The sequence below is a fragment of the Cucurbita maxima genome, unplaced genomic scaffold, assembly GCF_002738345.1.
Source record: "Cucurbita maxima cultivar Rimu unplaced genomic scaffold, Cmax_1.0 Cma_Scf00030, whole genome shotgun sequence".
Classification (NCBI taxonomy): domain Eukaryota; kingdom Viridiplantae; phylum Streptophyta; class Magnoliopsida; order Cucurbitales; family Cucurbitaceae; genus Cucurbita; species Cucurbita maxima.
Window position 1 is genome coordinate 108,449 of NW_019272046.1, and position 16,691 is coordinate 125,139.

The 16,691-nt window shown below is 36.5% G+C and overlaps 3 protein-coding genes across 4 annotated transcripts; all 3 read right to left on the minus strand.

Annotated features, from left to right (window-relative positions):
- Positions 1 to 189: 189 nt before the first annotated feature.
- On the minus strand, positions 190 to 8,958 carry LOC111465953 (cleft lip and palate transmembrane protein 1 homolog). 2 transcript variants are annotated; one of them, XM_023110450.1, is made up of 13 exons: positions 8,604 to 8,955; positions 7,272 to 7,418; positions 7,055 to 7,169; positions 6,845 to 6,939; positions 6,028 to 6,131; positions 5,569 to 5,606; positions 4,000 to 4,235; positions 3,023 to 3,116; positions 2,728 to 2,918; positions 1,921 to 2,092; positions 1,447 to 1,647; positions 666 to 833; positions 190 to 552 (listed from the first exon to the last, which is right to left on the minus strand). In XM_023110450.1, exons 1-13 carry the CDS (start codon positions 8,832 to 8,834, stop codon positions 401 to 403), a joined length of 1,944 nt encoding a protein of 647 aa, XP_022966218.1. In that variant the 5' UTR covers positions 8,835 to 8,955; the 3' UTR covers positions 190 to 400. The 2 variants fall into 2 exon arrangements, 1 of the variants encoding a protein (XP_022966218.1); XR_002714310.1 differs by having other exon boundaries at positions 423 to 552; positions 1,476 to 1,647; positions 8,604 to 8,958.
- Positions 8,959 to 9,747: 789 nt separating this feature from the next.
- LOC111466109 (VQ motif-containing protein 31) lies at positions 9,748 to 10,402 on the minus strand. The gene has a single exon (XM_023110694.1). It carries the CDS (start codon positions 10,364 to 10,366, stop codon positions 9,776 to 9,778), a length of 591 nt encoding a protein of 196 aa, XP_022966462.1. The 5' UTR covers positions 10,367 to 10,402; the 3' UTR covers positions 9,748 to 9,775.
- Positions 10,403 to 11,076: 674 nt separating this feature from the next.
- Positions 11,077 to 15,191, minus strand: LOC111466042 (serine/threonine-protein kinase SRK2H). The gene is made up of 10 exons (XM_023110607.1): positions 14,847 to 15,191; positions 14,521 to 14,642; positions 14,340 to 14,414; positions 14,100 to 14,201; positions 13,153 to 13,206; positions 12,976 to 13,068; positions 12,780 to 12,872; positions 12,448 to 12,552; positions 12,270 to 12,368; positions 11,077 to 11,672 (listed from the first exon to the last, which is right to left on the minus strand). The coding sequence occupies exons 2-10, from the start codon at positions 14,638 to 14,640 to the stop codon at positions 11,334 to 11,336; spliced, it is 1,080 nt and encodes a 359-aa protein (XP_022966375.1). The 5' UTR covers positions 14,641 to 14,642; positions 14,847 to 15,191; the 3' UTR covers positions 11,077 to 11,333.
- Between the last annotated feature and the right edge of the window lie 1,500 nt (positions 15,192 to 16,691).

Consider the following 16,691-nt stretch of genomic DNA (forward strand, 5'->3'; position numbering starts at 1 on the left):
TTCATTGGCCCAACTCCCTAACTAAAACTTGAGATTAGTTAAAACAGTTGGAACCAGTTGGAACGATCCGAAGTTTATAACTCAACAAAATAATAACAATAATAACTTCCCCTCTCCATATCCAACCGTAATAGCTCACCTAAATTAATATATCTACACTTAATACCCATACACTCCAAAACAGGGCCATAAGTGAATATCAGAGGCAGATTTCATAATTTTATTTCGAAGACAGAAGATATCACTAACGAATGCAGAAGGGCTTAAGACATGAATCCTTTATTAAGAACTGGGCAATCAGAAACAAAACCTTGAAAAATACTTACTAAAATGCCTCTTCACTTGCCTCACTGGATTCTACATTCTAAAAAAATGTAATGTTACATGTAAGCATTCACAGTTAATTAGTTTTCTTGTCGTCGTCTTTAATGGCATTTGCATTTGTTGCTTCGTCTCCTCCATTTTCTTCACCGCCGAAACCGAATTCATTTATACGTTTCTTGTCGACTGGGTATTTCCATCTCTGATACAGATAGATAAGAAATATGATATCTGCAGTGCAACCAATTTACAGCCATCAAATAACTCTTCCATGAATATTATTTCATAACGACGAAAACAACAACAACAAAAAAAAAAGGGACTTCGATCGAGAAACTTCTAACCATCTTGGAACACCGAAAGCCTGTGTAGGGTTGGCATTTTTATGACAAAAGCAAATAGATCGTCAATGATGGTATTAAGGAACTTGTATGTAATCTGTCTCCAGGGGAGATGGGCCACAGACTTGAGCTTGTAGTTTATGAACAACTGAGGGCACATCATAATGAAGCCTGCAAAGAATCCAAATTCGGAAGTAACAGATTACTCAATAATCAAAACTATTCAGTGGTTTTCAACACAGTTCTTCCAAGATTGATCACTGAAACTAACCATACATATTCGCACACAGATTTCAACTTTAAAAAAGTTATATCCTGTTTAGAGAAAAAAGTTGCATCTCACCATTATGAAAACCAACAACTTCCATATTTCCAAATGGAATAATTTATGTGCAAAGTTAGCAACAAAAAAAAAAGGTGAAAAAGTTCAATATATGACAGTATAATAAACACATAAGTGAGAAAACCAAAACGTACAATCTCAGTAGAAATCTATGGCAGATCCACTAATATGCACCCAAATGCTCGAGGATGAAATATCTTACAAACAATTTGTTTGGTTTCACCAAAACATTATATTTTGTGCATAAATACATGATGCATTCTCTTCGCACAAACCAAAATACCACAGTTACACCAGGACAAGTAACCTCTGGCAATAAGAAAAAATATATAATGCGTTTTTTAATGAAGGAATCAGGTTTTTGAGTAAAATCACACATCAGATAAGATTAAGAGCATTGTAAGTGAAAAAGCATGCATAAAAGCACTTAAAGTGACTTACTTGTAAGTGAAGAGAGAATCCAAGAATACCAGCTCTTATATTGTTCATAGGACAAATAAACAGATGAGCAAGCAGCAAGAAAGAAAAGCACATAGGACAAATACTTCATTGCAAGATCATCGTACTTCTTGGTCTTATTTCCTGAATATGACTCACGATCACGGAATCTCAACATAGGTATCCTTCCACTCCTATCAAAATCTGAAAAGAAAGAAAAAATGATAATGATAGAAGATAAGTACTTGCACTATGTTATGAAAAAGGCATGCACAACATTTATACTATTATGGATAGAAAAGGGACTCATTTACAGAAATAAGAGAGAATGAATAATAGACGAATGAAATCATCAGCAAAAGAAAGCTACTAAAATAAACTTTTTATTTTCTTTTGGTCTGAGGGTGTGTGGGCCCATTTGCAAATACAGAGCACAACCACTCAACTCTACTACCCTACTACTATGCCATGGCGTACCTTTTACCAAGGTTGATAAAAACCCATGATACATGGTATCATTTCTGTGGGAACGGAATATAGGCTTCTTGATTCGAAGCATAACTTCAAAGTCAAATGAAGGAAAATTCTTATTTCCTGCATATGACTTGGGATCAAATCTCAACATCGATATCCTTCCACTCCCATCAATCTGGAATGAAAGGAAAATGATAATGAGAGGAGATACATAGTTGCACCGCTATGATAAGAAGATTTAGTTACTTCTAAAATGAGGTTTATCTCAACAATCTCTATCATCTTGTCAAATGGGCTACAGTTAAAACACCTTTTGGAGGAAGGTGCTTAGGGAATCTATGGTATCAAATAAAAGAATAATAGCTTACTGTCTGAGTGGATTTGGCACTTCCACCATGAAAAGAATTCGTTCAGGAGGAAGGTAATTGCTACAAAGTATGGACCATATCACTTCGATTCTCCCAAATCTTTAGTGTTCACCTGATGTAAAGGCAAGTTGCCTTATTTCCATTTTAAATTCTGATTCCCATCAGTTCATTTCCAATTAAAAGAAAATGGCAGGTACAACTAACTAAACTAATAAACAGAGTCGAACAAACGAACTAAGCAACCATAAAAGGAAGCCTAAGGATTTGCACCACATTAAAGCCTGCAATAAGGAGTGCATGAAAAGAGAAATTCGCAAACATGAAAGCATGCTGTTTATTAAGATGCTATGCCAATATATACTAACATATGGATGTATATTATTAAATAAAAAACCAGAAAAAAAAATCTGTGAGCAATGAAGAAATTAAACAAAATAGCTACCTCAATATGCATAGCTTTTCCTATTTTCCAAAACTCAATACAGCAACCAATGCCAGAACTTGCAAGTATCATCCAAGAAGTATCATTATCAAGTAGATACAAGAAGATAATCAGTTGAGATATAAAGCTGAAAATGACAGACTTTGCAGAGAGTCCTTCCATAGACTTATTTTTGTTCCAAAATTGTATATCTGAAGTACAAACCAATAACATAAGTTAGCAAAGCCCATATGTTGTTTCTCAAGATTATAAACAACTAACTCGTTAAAAAAATAGCGACCAAACATTTATTTACCATTCTTGAAGGCGAGCATATAAAAAACCGAATGAAGTAATGAGACAACCATAGTAACTGCCAGGAGATAGAGATTTCCTTCCAAGAACACCCTCTGAAACATAATTCACAAAACACCATTTGGATAAAAATTGGGCGGAGAAAAATAGTATTTCATTGCATTAATTATGTAACCATTGACGTTTAAGCAATACACTTCTTTTTCAAGTTTTTGAAATAGAAAAGACAGATGCTATCATTCATACTAATAAGAACAAAATGTATTTCTCAAGAAAAATTAGAATATCGGCAACATTATGGAAGCAATGGATAACTAGGAGTCTAACTCAACCAGAAGCTAAAGAGATAAATAAAATACTTACGGGAATCCAGAAAACCAAGAATGAGATAAATGAAGAAACTCTTTGATTTTAACAGCCAAAGAGCCCAAGTAATACACACAATCACCAACCTTATCGATTCCTCCCCACATAATGGAAATGTGTGGAAAAGTGTGTGTGTGTGTGTGTGTGTGAGAGAGAGAGAGAGAGAGAGAGAGAGAGAGAGAGAACAACAAAGTAGACATGCAACACCCATGATGTCATAATATAGGTCTTTTTTTGGTTAATTCAGTCCTTAATAGCTTCCTTTTTTATACAAGTTTCAACTTAAATCTTCCAGGCAAAAAATATATATTTGTCTGCGAGAGTTATCATGTTGGAATTTATTTATATTTAAGTAGAATTTTTAAGCTTCAGACAGTTCAGAGTATTCTAGTCCTAAATATCGCATAGATTCCAGTCCTGAAACTGTGATGGTCAGAACCAATCTTTTTTTTAGAATATTCTCTCACATGGTCACATGTAGGGAAGGGAGATTCTACCTTACACTTTAATCGCAAAAATCATCTCTTTTCCCCCTAACATCTCAAACAAATACCACTCCCCAGAATTAAAGAATACTTAAGAAAGAAATCCAAATTCAAAGAGAGTCAGTACCTTCAACTCATCTGCCTCACCTTCAAGCATGCTTCCATAGCTATGGTGAATCTGGAATGACTGATCGATCTGGAGGAATAACTGCCACTTGATCATGCTTATGGGAGCAACTTCCAGATTAAGTACCAGCTCGTCCACTGTCCTGTTAATTTGAACCAACTTATCTCTAAGTAGCCAAAAGTCATTGAAGAAAATGGTTGGATAGTAGTTTCCTGTAGTGGGCTCAACATTCAAGTCTACTTAAGTCAAGAAAGTCAATGCTAAATTTGCTGTTTCAATTCCTACGCCTGGCATGTCAAACGATATCTATCCATCAGCATTGACATGATGTTCCAGCCTACTGTTATGCCAATTCAGCAATTACCAGGATAATAAAGAGAAGAAAGACAATATAATATTTATTGTGCTCAGAGCTTTTGGGAAGAGGAAAAGAAGTGAGACCGAGAATGCAACCATCGTTGTGGCAATAGGGTCAATCATTCAGAACAAACAAACCTTCCTCATGCAAAGAATACTAAATCATAGCATTAAACCATGAAAAATCACCTCTTGCTACACAACAATGTAATTTTACACAATTACTCAATTAATCGTTGGCAACATGAGACAAGAAATAATTACTTAAACAGGGTAATTTAAAGGAGTACGCTTCAAAATACTGATCAAAGGTAACTCAAATCTCCAGCAAGCCATTGCAATTTCCACTTTTTCTCTATATTTCATTGATTTATTCAATATAGGGTTTCTTTTATTAAAAAGAAAAAAATTCATTGATGTATGAAATTTGTAGAAGAAAAAGAAGAAAAAAAAAAGGAGAAACCATGGTACAAAAGGCTCTCCCAGTTGGTTAAGAGAGAAGCATAACTATATGAAACAAAGAAATTATAATTTGTATTTCAGTGCACCTCAAACTTTAAAAACACTGATCCCATTTACTCTTGAAAAAATGCCATAAAAAATCCATCAAGACCCTTACTCCCATCACAACTAGAGATTAATCTTTTAATCTTCTCCGGAGATAAGAATCTGTTCAAGGAGCTTCATATCTTCAACCCTTATATAGTGTCAATCAAACCCACCAACAAACATCTCCAGAAATAATTTTTTATGAAGAAACCAACGTTCATTAACAATAAATGAAGGAAACATTTCCAAAAGAAATTCTGAGAGCATAATAACTATTTACTTTCATGTTCACGAATCATGGTTACACTAAAAGGTGTGCTGGTGATGATTTAAACTCATTGCAAAAAAACAAAAAAACAAAACTTTGTAATTGGTTTATCTTATTGCTTTGTGGTATATATTTTTCTTTCTTAAAAGAAATTAAGCTTTCACTTTTTTATTTTTTTTATTTTTTTTATTTTTATGAATAGCCCAACATTCACTGAGAAAAAAAAAATGAAAGAATATAAGGCAAACAAAATGAAAGCCCACAAAAGGGAGCCAAACTACAAAAAGGAACTTCAATCAACCACTTTCATATTTCTTTTGTTACTTTACCACCTTGGAGATGCCAAGAAAAAAAACCATATTCATGAAGATGGACAAAGGAACATAAAAGGATACAAGGAGCAATATTTGGTGGGACGCCATTATGAGCATATCTGCAAAAAAAAGAAAATTCTCAAGCATTAGTAGATCTGGAACAAGACTAATGCACAATATAAGGAGATAAAGATGAAAACATGAGGTCACAGTTATTTTATATATATACATATATATATATATCAAGGGACAAGAAATAGAAGTTAGCGATGTTTTATGCCACTGACAGAAGTTACAGAAATAGATAGATATGCTGAGAGATCCATCATAGTAGATTAGGTCCCGAGAGAACTATCACAGTAAATCCCACGTATTTGATTTATCAAAAGTAAAGTACAAAGAATATTTATCATAAAAGCAAAAAATTAAATTTTACAAGAAATTGATAAAAGAAAAAAAAGATACGAAACATCAAATTTTTCATAACTTTATTGCTCTAGAAACTTGCAGAGATTAAAGTCTAAAATATTGTAAACATACTGGGTAAAATCATCGACTAGATTAACAGTAACATTTGGTTTCCAATAGGAAACCCACTCCACAGGACCGTCATCTTTCAGAACAACTTGGTCATCATCAATAACCTTGAGCAACAAAAAGTGACATTTGTTTCGAATAAGAATGATATTTCTTGAACATTGATCAAGTATTGATTACCATCAAATGAAATCTGTAAAGAAAAATAGAGCAAAACAGAACAGAACAGAACAGAAATGCTAGTGCAATTTGAATCATTGGATAGATAATGGAAAATACACACTAAAACTATGATCCCATACACAATTATTTCATGTCATTCTACTAAACTCAGACCTTAAATATCCTGGTGCCCATAAGGAGCGTTTGTAATATATCTGACCCCTATCAGAGGTACTTCTGTAGCAAATTAAATGCCAAAAGCATCAATATGCCGTGAAAGTATTTAGTTATACACTTGAACTATATAAGCCCAACCAATCCAATCAACGTGCTTCTCTCCCTGTCATGTACAGTATACGCATCAAAAACAGAAAGTGTGACTACAATCTTTCTGCAGATTCTAGAGAATCGTCTTTTGGTTTATAAAGGTGACTTGGGAGAAAGAATTGTACATGATGATGACAATCTTAATAATAAATGTGATTCTCCTCAAAAGAAGACCATCGTAATCATAGAAAACCCCATTCAAATAAAACAACAGGCACATAAAGCATCTGATCGCTCAAGGGTGTGTGGCCTAATTAGAATCTCTTTGCATGACTTTTATATCAGTGAACAAAAGTTATCAAAACACACTACTCAACTACAAAGGAATCACCTCTTTCAGAGTTTCACCAGTATCAGAACCTTCAGAACTACCCAATAAACTCCTCCTTTTACCTGCTTTTGACTTGGGAAAATACATCACGATAGCTGAAATGAATAGAAGTACACATCCTCAAGAGCTGATATATTATGCATTGCTTGATCATAGACGAAACAGAATAATCTGACACTCAAGATAACAAGGAGAAAAATTTGATCTTACGATGTGCCCTTCCAAATGTAGCAAGAGGCTGAAACTCTGGGTCATTGGGGTCTGGAGTGTATCCTGACCGTGCAAAGAAGACATGTGCATACAAGGTTCCATTTTGTTCCAAAGCCTATAAGAAGAGCTATTTCCTCAAAACCCTCTGACATCATGAATGAAAAACGGGACTAAAAAAAACAATATACAGATGTTTCTGTAATAAGTTCAACAGTACCTCAGATGGATAGTACTTGAATGAAAGAGACCTGCTACTTTCTTGCCCCCAAACAGCATAAGGTATACCATTCTCATGCCAAACAAGCGCACCTTCATCTCCAAAGTCATTAAACCTTTCATGCTCAGAAAGATACACCCACATATCCTAAAGGAAATTAATGCAACTGGTAACAGGATCTATCATTAAAAGTAAAAATTAGACAAAAATAATCCGCTAGATATGGATAAAAGTAACAAAACCTACATAATATTTATCCTACGATGTCAAGAACCGTTAAGTTTTATTATTTACAGCAATAACAGCTTAAATATCAATTCAGGAAACTCGCAGTTCACCAAGAATAATATTCCACAAATGCCTTCGAACCACCATGGTGGCTAGAGGTCATTCAGACTAGAGAAGAAAAGGAAGTAAAGAGAGAGGGAATGAGTTCGAACTCCAAGGTGGCTGTCGAACTAAAATATTAAAATTCTCTGAGTTTCCTAGTACGGTTAGGTGGTCGTCCCATTAGAATAAAGAAAATGAAGTGCCTTCGTATTTTAACATACACGTTCGTGTACATATGAATTGAGTGCAACGAAAATGAAATGTCTTTGGTTTATAACATACACGTTCATGGATATATGCATTGAATGCAACGAGTGAAATAACACACATCAAGTTTCACGCATTCACGCATGCCCGAAGATAAATAGAAGAAAGAACTCAAAAGCTGAAGGACCACTAAGAGCCCTTCAAAGAAATTGAAGTGCAGCGATTTATGATAAGCTTAATATCCACATCACATGCTTGGCGCATTACACAGAAGCTTTAGGATGGTTCTGTAGTAAAAGATATCAGTGTTGTGTTAAGAATCATAGATCTCCACAGTGGTATGATATTGTCCACTTTGAGCATAAGTTCTCATAGCTTTACTTTGGGTTTCCTCAAAAGGCCTCATAGCAATGGAGATGTATTCCTTACTTATAACCCCATGATCATTCCTAAATTAGCCAAGGTGGGACTCCCTCACAACAATCCTTGACATGTTGAACTTCCAATCACTTCAATCTTCAACGATAAACATCAGGAAACATAAGTAACCGACTATAATTTCTAGAGTGAAAAGCCATTCCATACTCTTCTCAGCATCCAGCAGGCTCAGTTCGAATTTCCGAGAGAAGCATCCAGCATACAAACAAATATAAATATTCTCAAAAAAACCAAATCCAAAATTGTTCATTACTCGGAATACAGAACAGGGAGAACAACAAGTACAACGGAATCATCAAACATTCAATTCAATTCCATTATTCAACCATACATTTAACAATCCAAGTGCATACTTACCAGCGGTTCACCCTTCTGAAAGAGATTGGACATTAGAATAGCAGAATCAGAGGGCTTTTTGGGAGCAAAGAATTTAGAAGCGAAGTACCAAAAGACTGCGATCCTTATGATTCCAGTAAGAGACTGAGCGAAGCCTCCTTGTTGCTGTTGCTGTTGCTGTCCGCCTGCTCTTGGTGCTACTGCTGCTCCTCCTCCTCCGCCGGGACCCCCCACTACCGCCGGCGTCGCCATTTCTACTTCCTGCAAATCTAAGATAGGCGCAAAGGGAGAAACTGGTGCTAGAGTTTACAAGAAGCTTTGGTATTTATATGTATTTATTCCCCTCTTCTTGGAGAATCACTTTTGGAGGTGAAGGATGCCATGCGATGGCCACGTCACCCTGAAAATATAAATATCGCAGGTCCATCTATATACATATATCTATATTTTGCCATTTGGCAGCATATTTCTTTTTTTCTTTTTTTTTTTCCTGTATATTAGCTTAGATTTGTTTAAAAAAATTGCTTTAAATTTTAAAATTTTAAAATGTTTCAAAAATATTTTTGGATTTACAAAATTTTCATTAATACTCTCTTTTTTTTAAAAAAAAAAAACTTTCAATTTTTTAAAAAATTAAAAAATATTTTTATCATGGGGAGTAGTAACATTAAAAAGTTTGGACGTAATCTATAAGGTATCGATGACGATTTTCGTTAAGAATAAATTTAAAGCTAATGCTATTATAAAAATTGGAAGTGTATTTTTTAACTTTTCAAAAAGATTAAAATGTATTTTTGAAACAAGGTACAAACGGTTTGTTTTTATTAGTTTAGCTTCATTTTTTAACGTTTTCTTAGGCTGATTTGAGTATAGTTTTGGAGAGCAAAAATGAACACAATTTATCAATAATTGACTTGTAAAACGAGTAAAGTTGATGATGATAATAAAATCTCGGTTATTAACCTATAATAAAATTTGTGAATTCAACAAAATCTACTTTAAAGGGTGTTTCGGGTGCATAACAGTTTATCTGAAGTTATTTCTATTGTGTTTGAAGTGTCTAGTTGTTTAGTTTAGAGTCGTTTAATTTGATATGAAAGTACGATTAAAACTTGAGGATAGTCATGGCTCGGGCACGCCGATCGAAAAGCTTGAATAAAAATTAAAAATAATCAATTCCCTTTCATTTTATTTCATGGATTCTGACTTGTTTTCTTAGGAGATTCCAAAGGAAATAATGAAAGCAACTCTGGTTGGGCAGACCCATGCATGGACCTTGGAGATGGATGCAAATAAAATCTCTTTTCTCTCGTTGCCCTCTCTTCTTCAATGCTGTTCAGCTCCTTCTCCCCGTCCCCAATCGACAGCTTCGACATGATCTTCAACGGTGTCCCGACCGGGCTCGTAATGAAGCTAGGATGGTCAGCTCTCGGTGGTGTCCCGACTGGGCTCGTAATGAAGCTAGGAGGCTTGAAATGGGAAAGAGATGGTTTCACAATTTGTAGCTTTGGTCTTGTCAAATGCCTCCTTTCATGCAGTTTGGATGTTGAGGTCGGCCTCTTTGATCCCGTCGCCTTCGACGATGGCAGCGTGTAGCTTTCCGATGGCCCGGTTAGACGTTGCACAACCTCTCGAAACGCGGTTGTGTCGGTTTGGACGAACGTCGTCAAAGGCTTGCACTTGACAGGAGTTTGGGTGCCTGGCTTCTCCATTACGATGGTGCCTTGCAGCATTGTTTTGAGAGAGGGAAGAAGAAAGGAAGGATTGTAATTCCCATATGACATTACAACTCATAGGACAGTTAGAACAAACAAACTGTGAAATCAAAATTCCATTACAACTCATATTGTTTGTTTCTTTCTCAATATCAAAAGACAGAGAGAGATGACATTGACAGGAAATGCTATTTTTGACCAAATCCTAATTTTGGTCTTGGGTCAATGTCGTATGGTTCGATTTCATGTCCGATGGAGTGTTCGGCTTCCTTGACTCATCTTCCCCGTGCGACCACCGCCATCTACCATCGTTTGAGTTCGTTGTCATTCGTCTCCACTTCACTACCATTCGACTATCGCACCACATGAACTAAGTCTTGTGTAGGCAACAAAAGGTATGTAGATACTTTCTTCTTACCATCTCCTAGTCTTTTCCTCTATCAAAAAAGTTATCTCCAAATCATTTTTTGGAAGCGATCTCCTAGTCTTTTCGTTTTGGACTTCCCCTCATGGTTTTTAAAACACCATCTACTAGGGAGAGGTTTCCACATCATTTTAAATAATGTTTCGTTTTACCCCCAATCGATGTGAGATCTCACACTGAACCTCTTAGTATACTATTCGATAGGTCGGTCTTTATTAGATCGACAACGTCTAATTCAGTTTGCAAGTTAATCATCGAAGGTCGTGTTCATTTAACGCAAATCATCCCATCCTAATACATAAAAGACCTCCAAAATAAGCCGATGAAGTGTTAAAGAGAGATAGAAACAGGTAAAGAAACACAAAAACAAGTCCAACTACATTGAATTATTGAGTAGCAGAATAAGAAGTGACAATAGAGAGAGAAATTATAGCTTTTAGAGTTTGCAGACCTTTAACCAACAATATATGAACACATTAAGAACTTACTCTTTAAGTCTGCTATGCGGAGGTGGGTGGAGGAGAGCCATAATTATTCAACACTACTGTACACATAACAACGACCAACCTTAACAATATAATAACACCACATACTCTATGTTATGCTCTGTTTCTAAGTGATCAAGAATTCTCCACTCGCATGCACTTCTTTCACCCTCTTATCATACTCGTCTTCTTCCTCGTCTTCCTCCTCCTCCTCTTCCTCTTCCACCTCTCCCTTCCCTTCTTCGTCTTCCTCTTCCGTTCCCCATCCAAACCCCTTCACGGTCGTTGACGATGGGGGCGGGTTCCTCGCCTCCCCCACGATCTTCATGATTTCTTCCTCCGTTTGAAGCGAGAAGCTCGGGTGGCTACCCCTTTGGTAATAGATGGCTTGGGCTGATTCTGTCAGTTCCCTTGGCAAGTTCTTTAAGAACCATGGGTGACTCTTTATCTCTTTTAGTGAAATTCTCTGTCCGTATCAAGTTCAAAACATCATAATGAAATCAAGACGAGCGAGAAACTCATATTTAGGCGTTGAACTAAATGTAGGATTCGAGGATATATGAACTCGAAAAAGATATCGCTTTGGAAGGTCTAGAATTTTATCCTCGTGTTAGAGCCTATTAAGGATGGTCTACGGTAGAGAATTTGTATGGGGTGTCGACGTTTGAGGACAAAAGTGAAGCGTGTTTTGTTCTCACTCTACATTGAAGACAATAAACTAGTCGCTAGAAACCCTTTTTGGCTCGTTTCCCACGCGACTTCGAGCTGAGAATAATCACTCTATGAGCTAGGAAATAGGACAAACTTCAGATATTTCAAGCAGTTTCACCAAATTTAGAGAGACAAAGATGGGTCTTGTGTTTTGGCATCAAATTTCAATAAGAATTGCATGTTATAGAGTTCATTAAGACCGATCGAGCTCACTCCTATGCTACTATTGTACCATTTCACAAGATTCAGAATGTCAAACAAAACTAATGATATGAAGTGAAGGCGATAATTTTATATAGAACTCGAAAATAAGGTAATGATAAGAATATATAATTTTGTGACAGAAAAATACCCTTGATGGATTCGGGACAAAGATGCGAGACAGTAGGTGTCGACAATCTTGAGATATGTGAACGTAGTCGGGTATTTTGTACTGTACAGCCATTATTCGCTGCAGGATAACGAAAAAAAAAACGTGAGAAAGATGATCACTTTACTAAAATTAGTATGCAGCACGGCAAGAGATGGACCTGAATGGTTTTCCTGAAGTTTCTAGGATCATCCTGATCTTCAAAAGGGTATGCACCAACCAACATAACATAGAGAGTCACTCCACATGACCATACATCTGCCAACTACACACGACGAAACAGGATGATACCGATAACCATACTATCTCAATGCACAATGCGAGCCATGATTAACAATCAAATCTTTGTAAACAAATTAATGGAAAACAGAAATCTAGGACATAAAACTCGATTATCCCCAAAAAGGAAGGTGTTTCTTGATATAAACGACCGTGAAAACGTGAATGTATCTTGAAAGGTCAAGGAAATTGGAAAAATATGCACGTACGTACCTTTCCATCATACTCTCGTCGAGAAAGAACCTCTGGTGCTATGTACGCCGGAGTACCAACAGTTGATTTCGGTCTTGAATGTAACAGCGATGACTACAGAAGAAACGAACAATACGACAGCATAAGTACAGAGAAAAAATGAATCAAAGAGCGTGTTAACGAGAAATGATCGAATAAATTTCTCATCTTCAAACACCTTGGAGTAGCCGAAATCACAGATCTTCAAGCGTGGGGCAGGGCTGCCATCTAAAAGGGTATTCTCTAGCTTTAAATCTCTATGACATATTTGCTGCAACGCATCGTGTCAAATAAGATATGGTATAGAATTTTAAAACAAGAAACCATATGAGGCTTAGTTTGCTTTTAATTCTACCATTGAATGGCAATAATTGACTCCAGAAATCAGCTGCTGGAAGAAATATCTTGCCTGTAAAAATAAGATAAGAGAATTACACGACTTCACAAAGCTAGCAATTCTTCTATTATACTCAGTAGTCCACCCCACTAGTTCCTAGGAGGGCTCTGCTCACCCCAAAGGTCAATTTCGAGGGATATCAAAGATAGATTTTAAGCCGTGAAGTTTTCGAGCCTTCTGCTTGAATCTACAAATTGGAGGGTATCTCCAAACATCCAAGCCATTACCTATAACAGCCCAAGCTCACCGCTAGTAGATATTATTCTCTTTGAGCTTTCCCTTTCGGGCTTCCCCTCAAGGTTTTTAAAACGCGTCTGTTAGGGAGAGGTTTTCACACCCTTATAAGGAATGTTTCGTTCCCCTCTCCAACCAATGTGGTGCCTCAAAATCCACCCCCTTTGGGTGCTTAGCATCCTCGCTAGCACACCCCCCAGTGTCGGGCTCTGATACCATTTGTAACAGCCCAAGCCCTCCACTAGCAGATATTGTCCTCTTTGGACTCTCCCTTTCGGGCTTCCCCTCAAGGTTTTTAAAACGCGTATACTAGGAAAAGGCTTTCACACCCTTATAAGGAATGCTTCGTTCCCCTCTCCAACCAATGTGGTGCCTCAAAATTTACCCCCTTTGGGGGCCTAGCATCCTCGCTGGCACACCCCCAATGTCTGCCTCTGATACCATTTGCAACAGCCCAACCCCACCGCTAGCAGATATCGTCCTCTTTGGACTTTTCCTTTCGGGCTTCCCTCAAGGCTTTAAAACGCGTTGGCTAGGAAAAGGTTTCCACACCCTTACAAGGAATGTTTCGTTCTCCTCCCCAACTAACGTGAGATCTCACATTACCACATGGAAAACCCCTCAGTAATAAAGCTAGTAATCCCTAGTGTATGATAGAGTAGATAATAGACCTCATCTTCACTAAAACGTCCAGCATTGCAAATCCTTTCAAAAAGCTCTCCTCCAGCAGCATATTCCATCACTATAGCCAAATGCGTTGGCGTCAAAACAACCTGCAAATCATAAACCAACTTCAAATCTATCTATTTCTTAATCCAAAACTTGATGCATTTAATAGCAACAGCTTCATCAACTCTTCACCAATTGCATGGTATTAGATTACAGAAACCTTAAAAAACGTAAGAACTTGCCTCCTTGAAACGAATGATATTGGGATGCCGAAGCGATCGATGGTTTATAATCTCTCTAGCCACATTCTCATCTATCTGTCAATACAACAAAGCATCAAAACCCCCAATTAAGCCATCCATATGATAAACAAGGTTAATCTCAAAGCAACAACGAATGAATTGAATCAAGAACAGAAAGAACCTTATGACCACGTTCTATGTACTTCATGGCGACAAGCTCTTTGGTCTCCTTGTGCCTCAAAAGCCTAGCGACCCCAAAATTCCCAGCACCCAAATCCTTAACAACTTCATATTTATCCATTTCTGCGCAGAATCAAACAGCGTCCACAAACCCACAAGAAGAAAACAGAACAAAAATCAATAGCAATATAAAGAAAGGGTTTCTAAGCTCATTCGATTCAAAATACCAAATGGGGTTTCGCGATCAGATCTGAAATATACGAAAAAGGGTGTAATACTTATAGAAACTTGAAGAAGTGGAAAGAAAGCACGTGGAATTGGGCTTACAAACACGAAGAAAGCGATTGAATAGAGGGTATGGGAATCCACAAGCACCAGCTAGAATCCAATCACTGCCTCTTCAATTGAAATCCCACCTCGTTTTTCCTTTTGATACTCACTTTTTTGGGGTTCTTTAATATGGGAAGTGTGTTCGGATCTGTAAAAACGCCGTTTGGTGAGGAGAGAAGATGTGGGGGTACCCTTTGAATTTTGGGGTTTTTTTTTGTTTTCTTTTTGAGGGTTCACACTTGTTCTAATTCTAATATCCCCTTCCTCGTCACCACCGTTTCATTCCTTGACCTGTGACGGCACTGCGAGAGAGTTCTTTTTTCTAAAGAAATTTGCAAAAAGGCAGCCGTGGAATATCATAGCAAGTGGGTGATTCATTGCTTGATTGATTTCATTTGAAGCTAACTTTTTTGGATTATCAATTTAATTCTTTGGGTCTCTCTTGGTTGAAAGTCAACAAAGTCATCCTGGCTTGGCTTGGCTTGGCTTGTAGTAGATGAATTTGAAAGGATAAGTTTCACTTTAAATTTAGTTTAGTTATTTATTATGAAGACCTAATGGAATGATATTTAGAAAGGGAAACTTTACTTTATGATAGTTTTTTTTATAATAAGAAATATGTAATGTTATGGGTGAGATTCTTTGAACATTAATAATTATCGAAGTGGGTTCAAACGATTCAATAAGGTGGGTCCTAATTAATGAAATGAGACAAGAAGCACTTGATTTAGAAGACGACAATCCAACCAATGTGACTAGGGAGATTGTAGCCCAATTATGTAAATCCGAAACCTGCCTAGTAAACTTAGTTCGATACAGTGAGACCCCACGAGCTAATCTAGAGGTTGGAGGATCAATACCAAACCAAATAAGTCTCACCCACTTAGGTGAGATTCAAACGATCACTTGACCAAATTATAATTCGCCTAGACAGGTTTTGTGTTTGAATTGCCTCAATCAAGTACAAATACAAGGCTCGAAATCACATTAGATCAAATAAAGCAACACATAAAGTTTGTTTAGTTTATAATTGTAACACAAAATTGGGATTCACTACTTTATCATAGGCGTAACGTAGTTTTATAAGGCTATTGAAATCTACTTTATTTTTATTTTTAATTTAATTTTTTTAATATATAATATTAAATATAACAAGAAATTAAAGGGGATGGAGTAGGACTTGGATCACATTTTCGATCCATTCTATACTTTAAAATTTTTAGATCTAAATTAAAATAAAATGGAAAAGTAGTTATAAGATTTAAAAAGTAAAGAGGAATATGGGAGATGAATTTGGGAGAAATGGACAGTTGGTGCCATAATTCAAAAATGATGAGCTCAAAATTCACACTTTCTTCCAAACAGGCAACGTGGTGGCCATGCTATCACCATTTGAATGTGGTATGGAAACTCTCTCCATTCGCGCCTTCCCTAAATCTCCCTGAACGACTAAAAAATAAAGGGTTGTGAACTTTATTCAAGTTGTTTAGATCATTATTCCAACCAATCAAAAACTCTGGATTGATCCAAAAGATCTCTCCAATCCAATATCGGTAGATGTTATATATGAATGGATAATATAGGTATATTTGCAGTTGGTTAGTTATAGAGAGAAAAGAAAAATGGAAAAATAGGACAACAAAAAGTGGATAAAATAAGGGAGATAATGTGAAAGTTATTGATTTGAATACAAGATTCCAATTTTATCCTAAATTTTGGTTTTGACGAAGATAAGCGTTGGGCTTTACCTTTTTTCTCAGCCCATTTAAAACTAGAAGGCCCAAAATTTTGATTTTGGTTACGGCCCAAGTTTCATTTCTTTTTTCAACCTCCTCGCAGTGT

Excerpts from the sequence above, each read along its gene's own strand:
- LOC111465953 (XM_023110450.1), bottom strand. The coding sequence starts at position 8,834 with ATGGCGACGCCGGCGGTAGTGGGGGGTCCCGGCGGAGGAGGAGGAGCA. Across the intron at positions 6,132-6,844 it reads CTGGTGAAACTCTGAAAGAG|GTTATTGATGATGACCAAGT; the intron begins GTGATTCCTTTG and ends TTGTTGCTCAAG. Across the intron at positions 3,117-3,999 it reads GTGAGGCAGATGAGTTGAAG|AGGGTGTTCTTGGAAGGAAA; the intron begins GTACTGACTCTC and ends ATTATGTTTCAG.
- LOC111466109 (XM_023110694.1), bottom strand. The coding sequence starts at position 10,366 with ATGTCATATGGGAATTACAATCCTTCCTTTCTTCTTCCCTCTCTCAAA.
- LOC111466042 (XM_023110607.1), bottom strand. The coding sequence starts at position 14,640 with ATGGATAAATATGAAGTTGTTAAGGATTTGGGTGCTGGGAATTTTGGG. Across the intron at positions 14,415-14,520 it reads ACATAGAACGTGGTCATAAG|ATAGATGAGAATGTGGCTAG; the intron begins GTTCTTTCTGTT and ends TTGTATTGACAG. Across the intron at positions 14,202-14,339 it reads ATATCATTCGTTTCAAGGAG|GTTGTTTTGACGCCAACGCA; the intron begins GCAAGTTCTTAC and ends TATGATTTGCAG.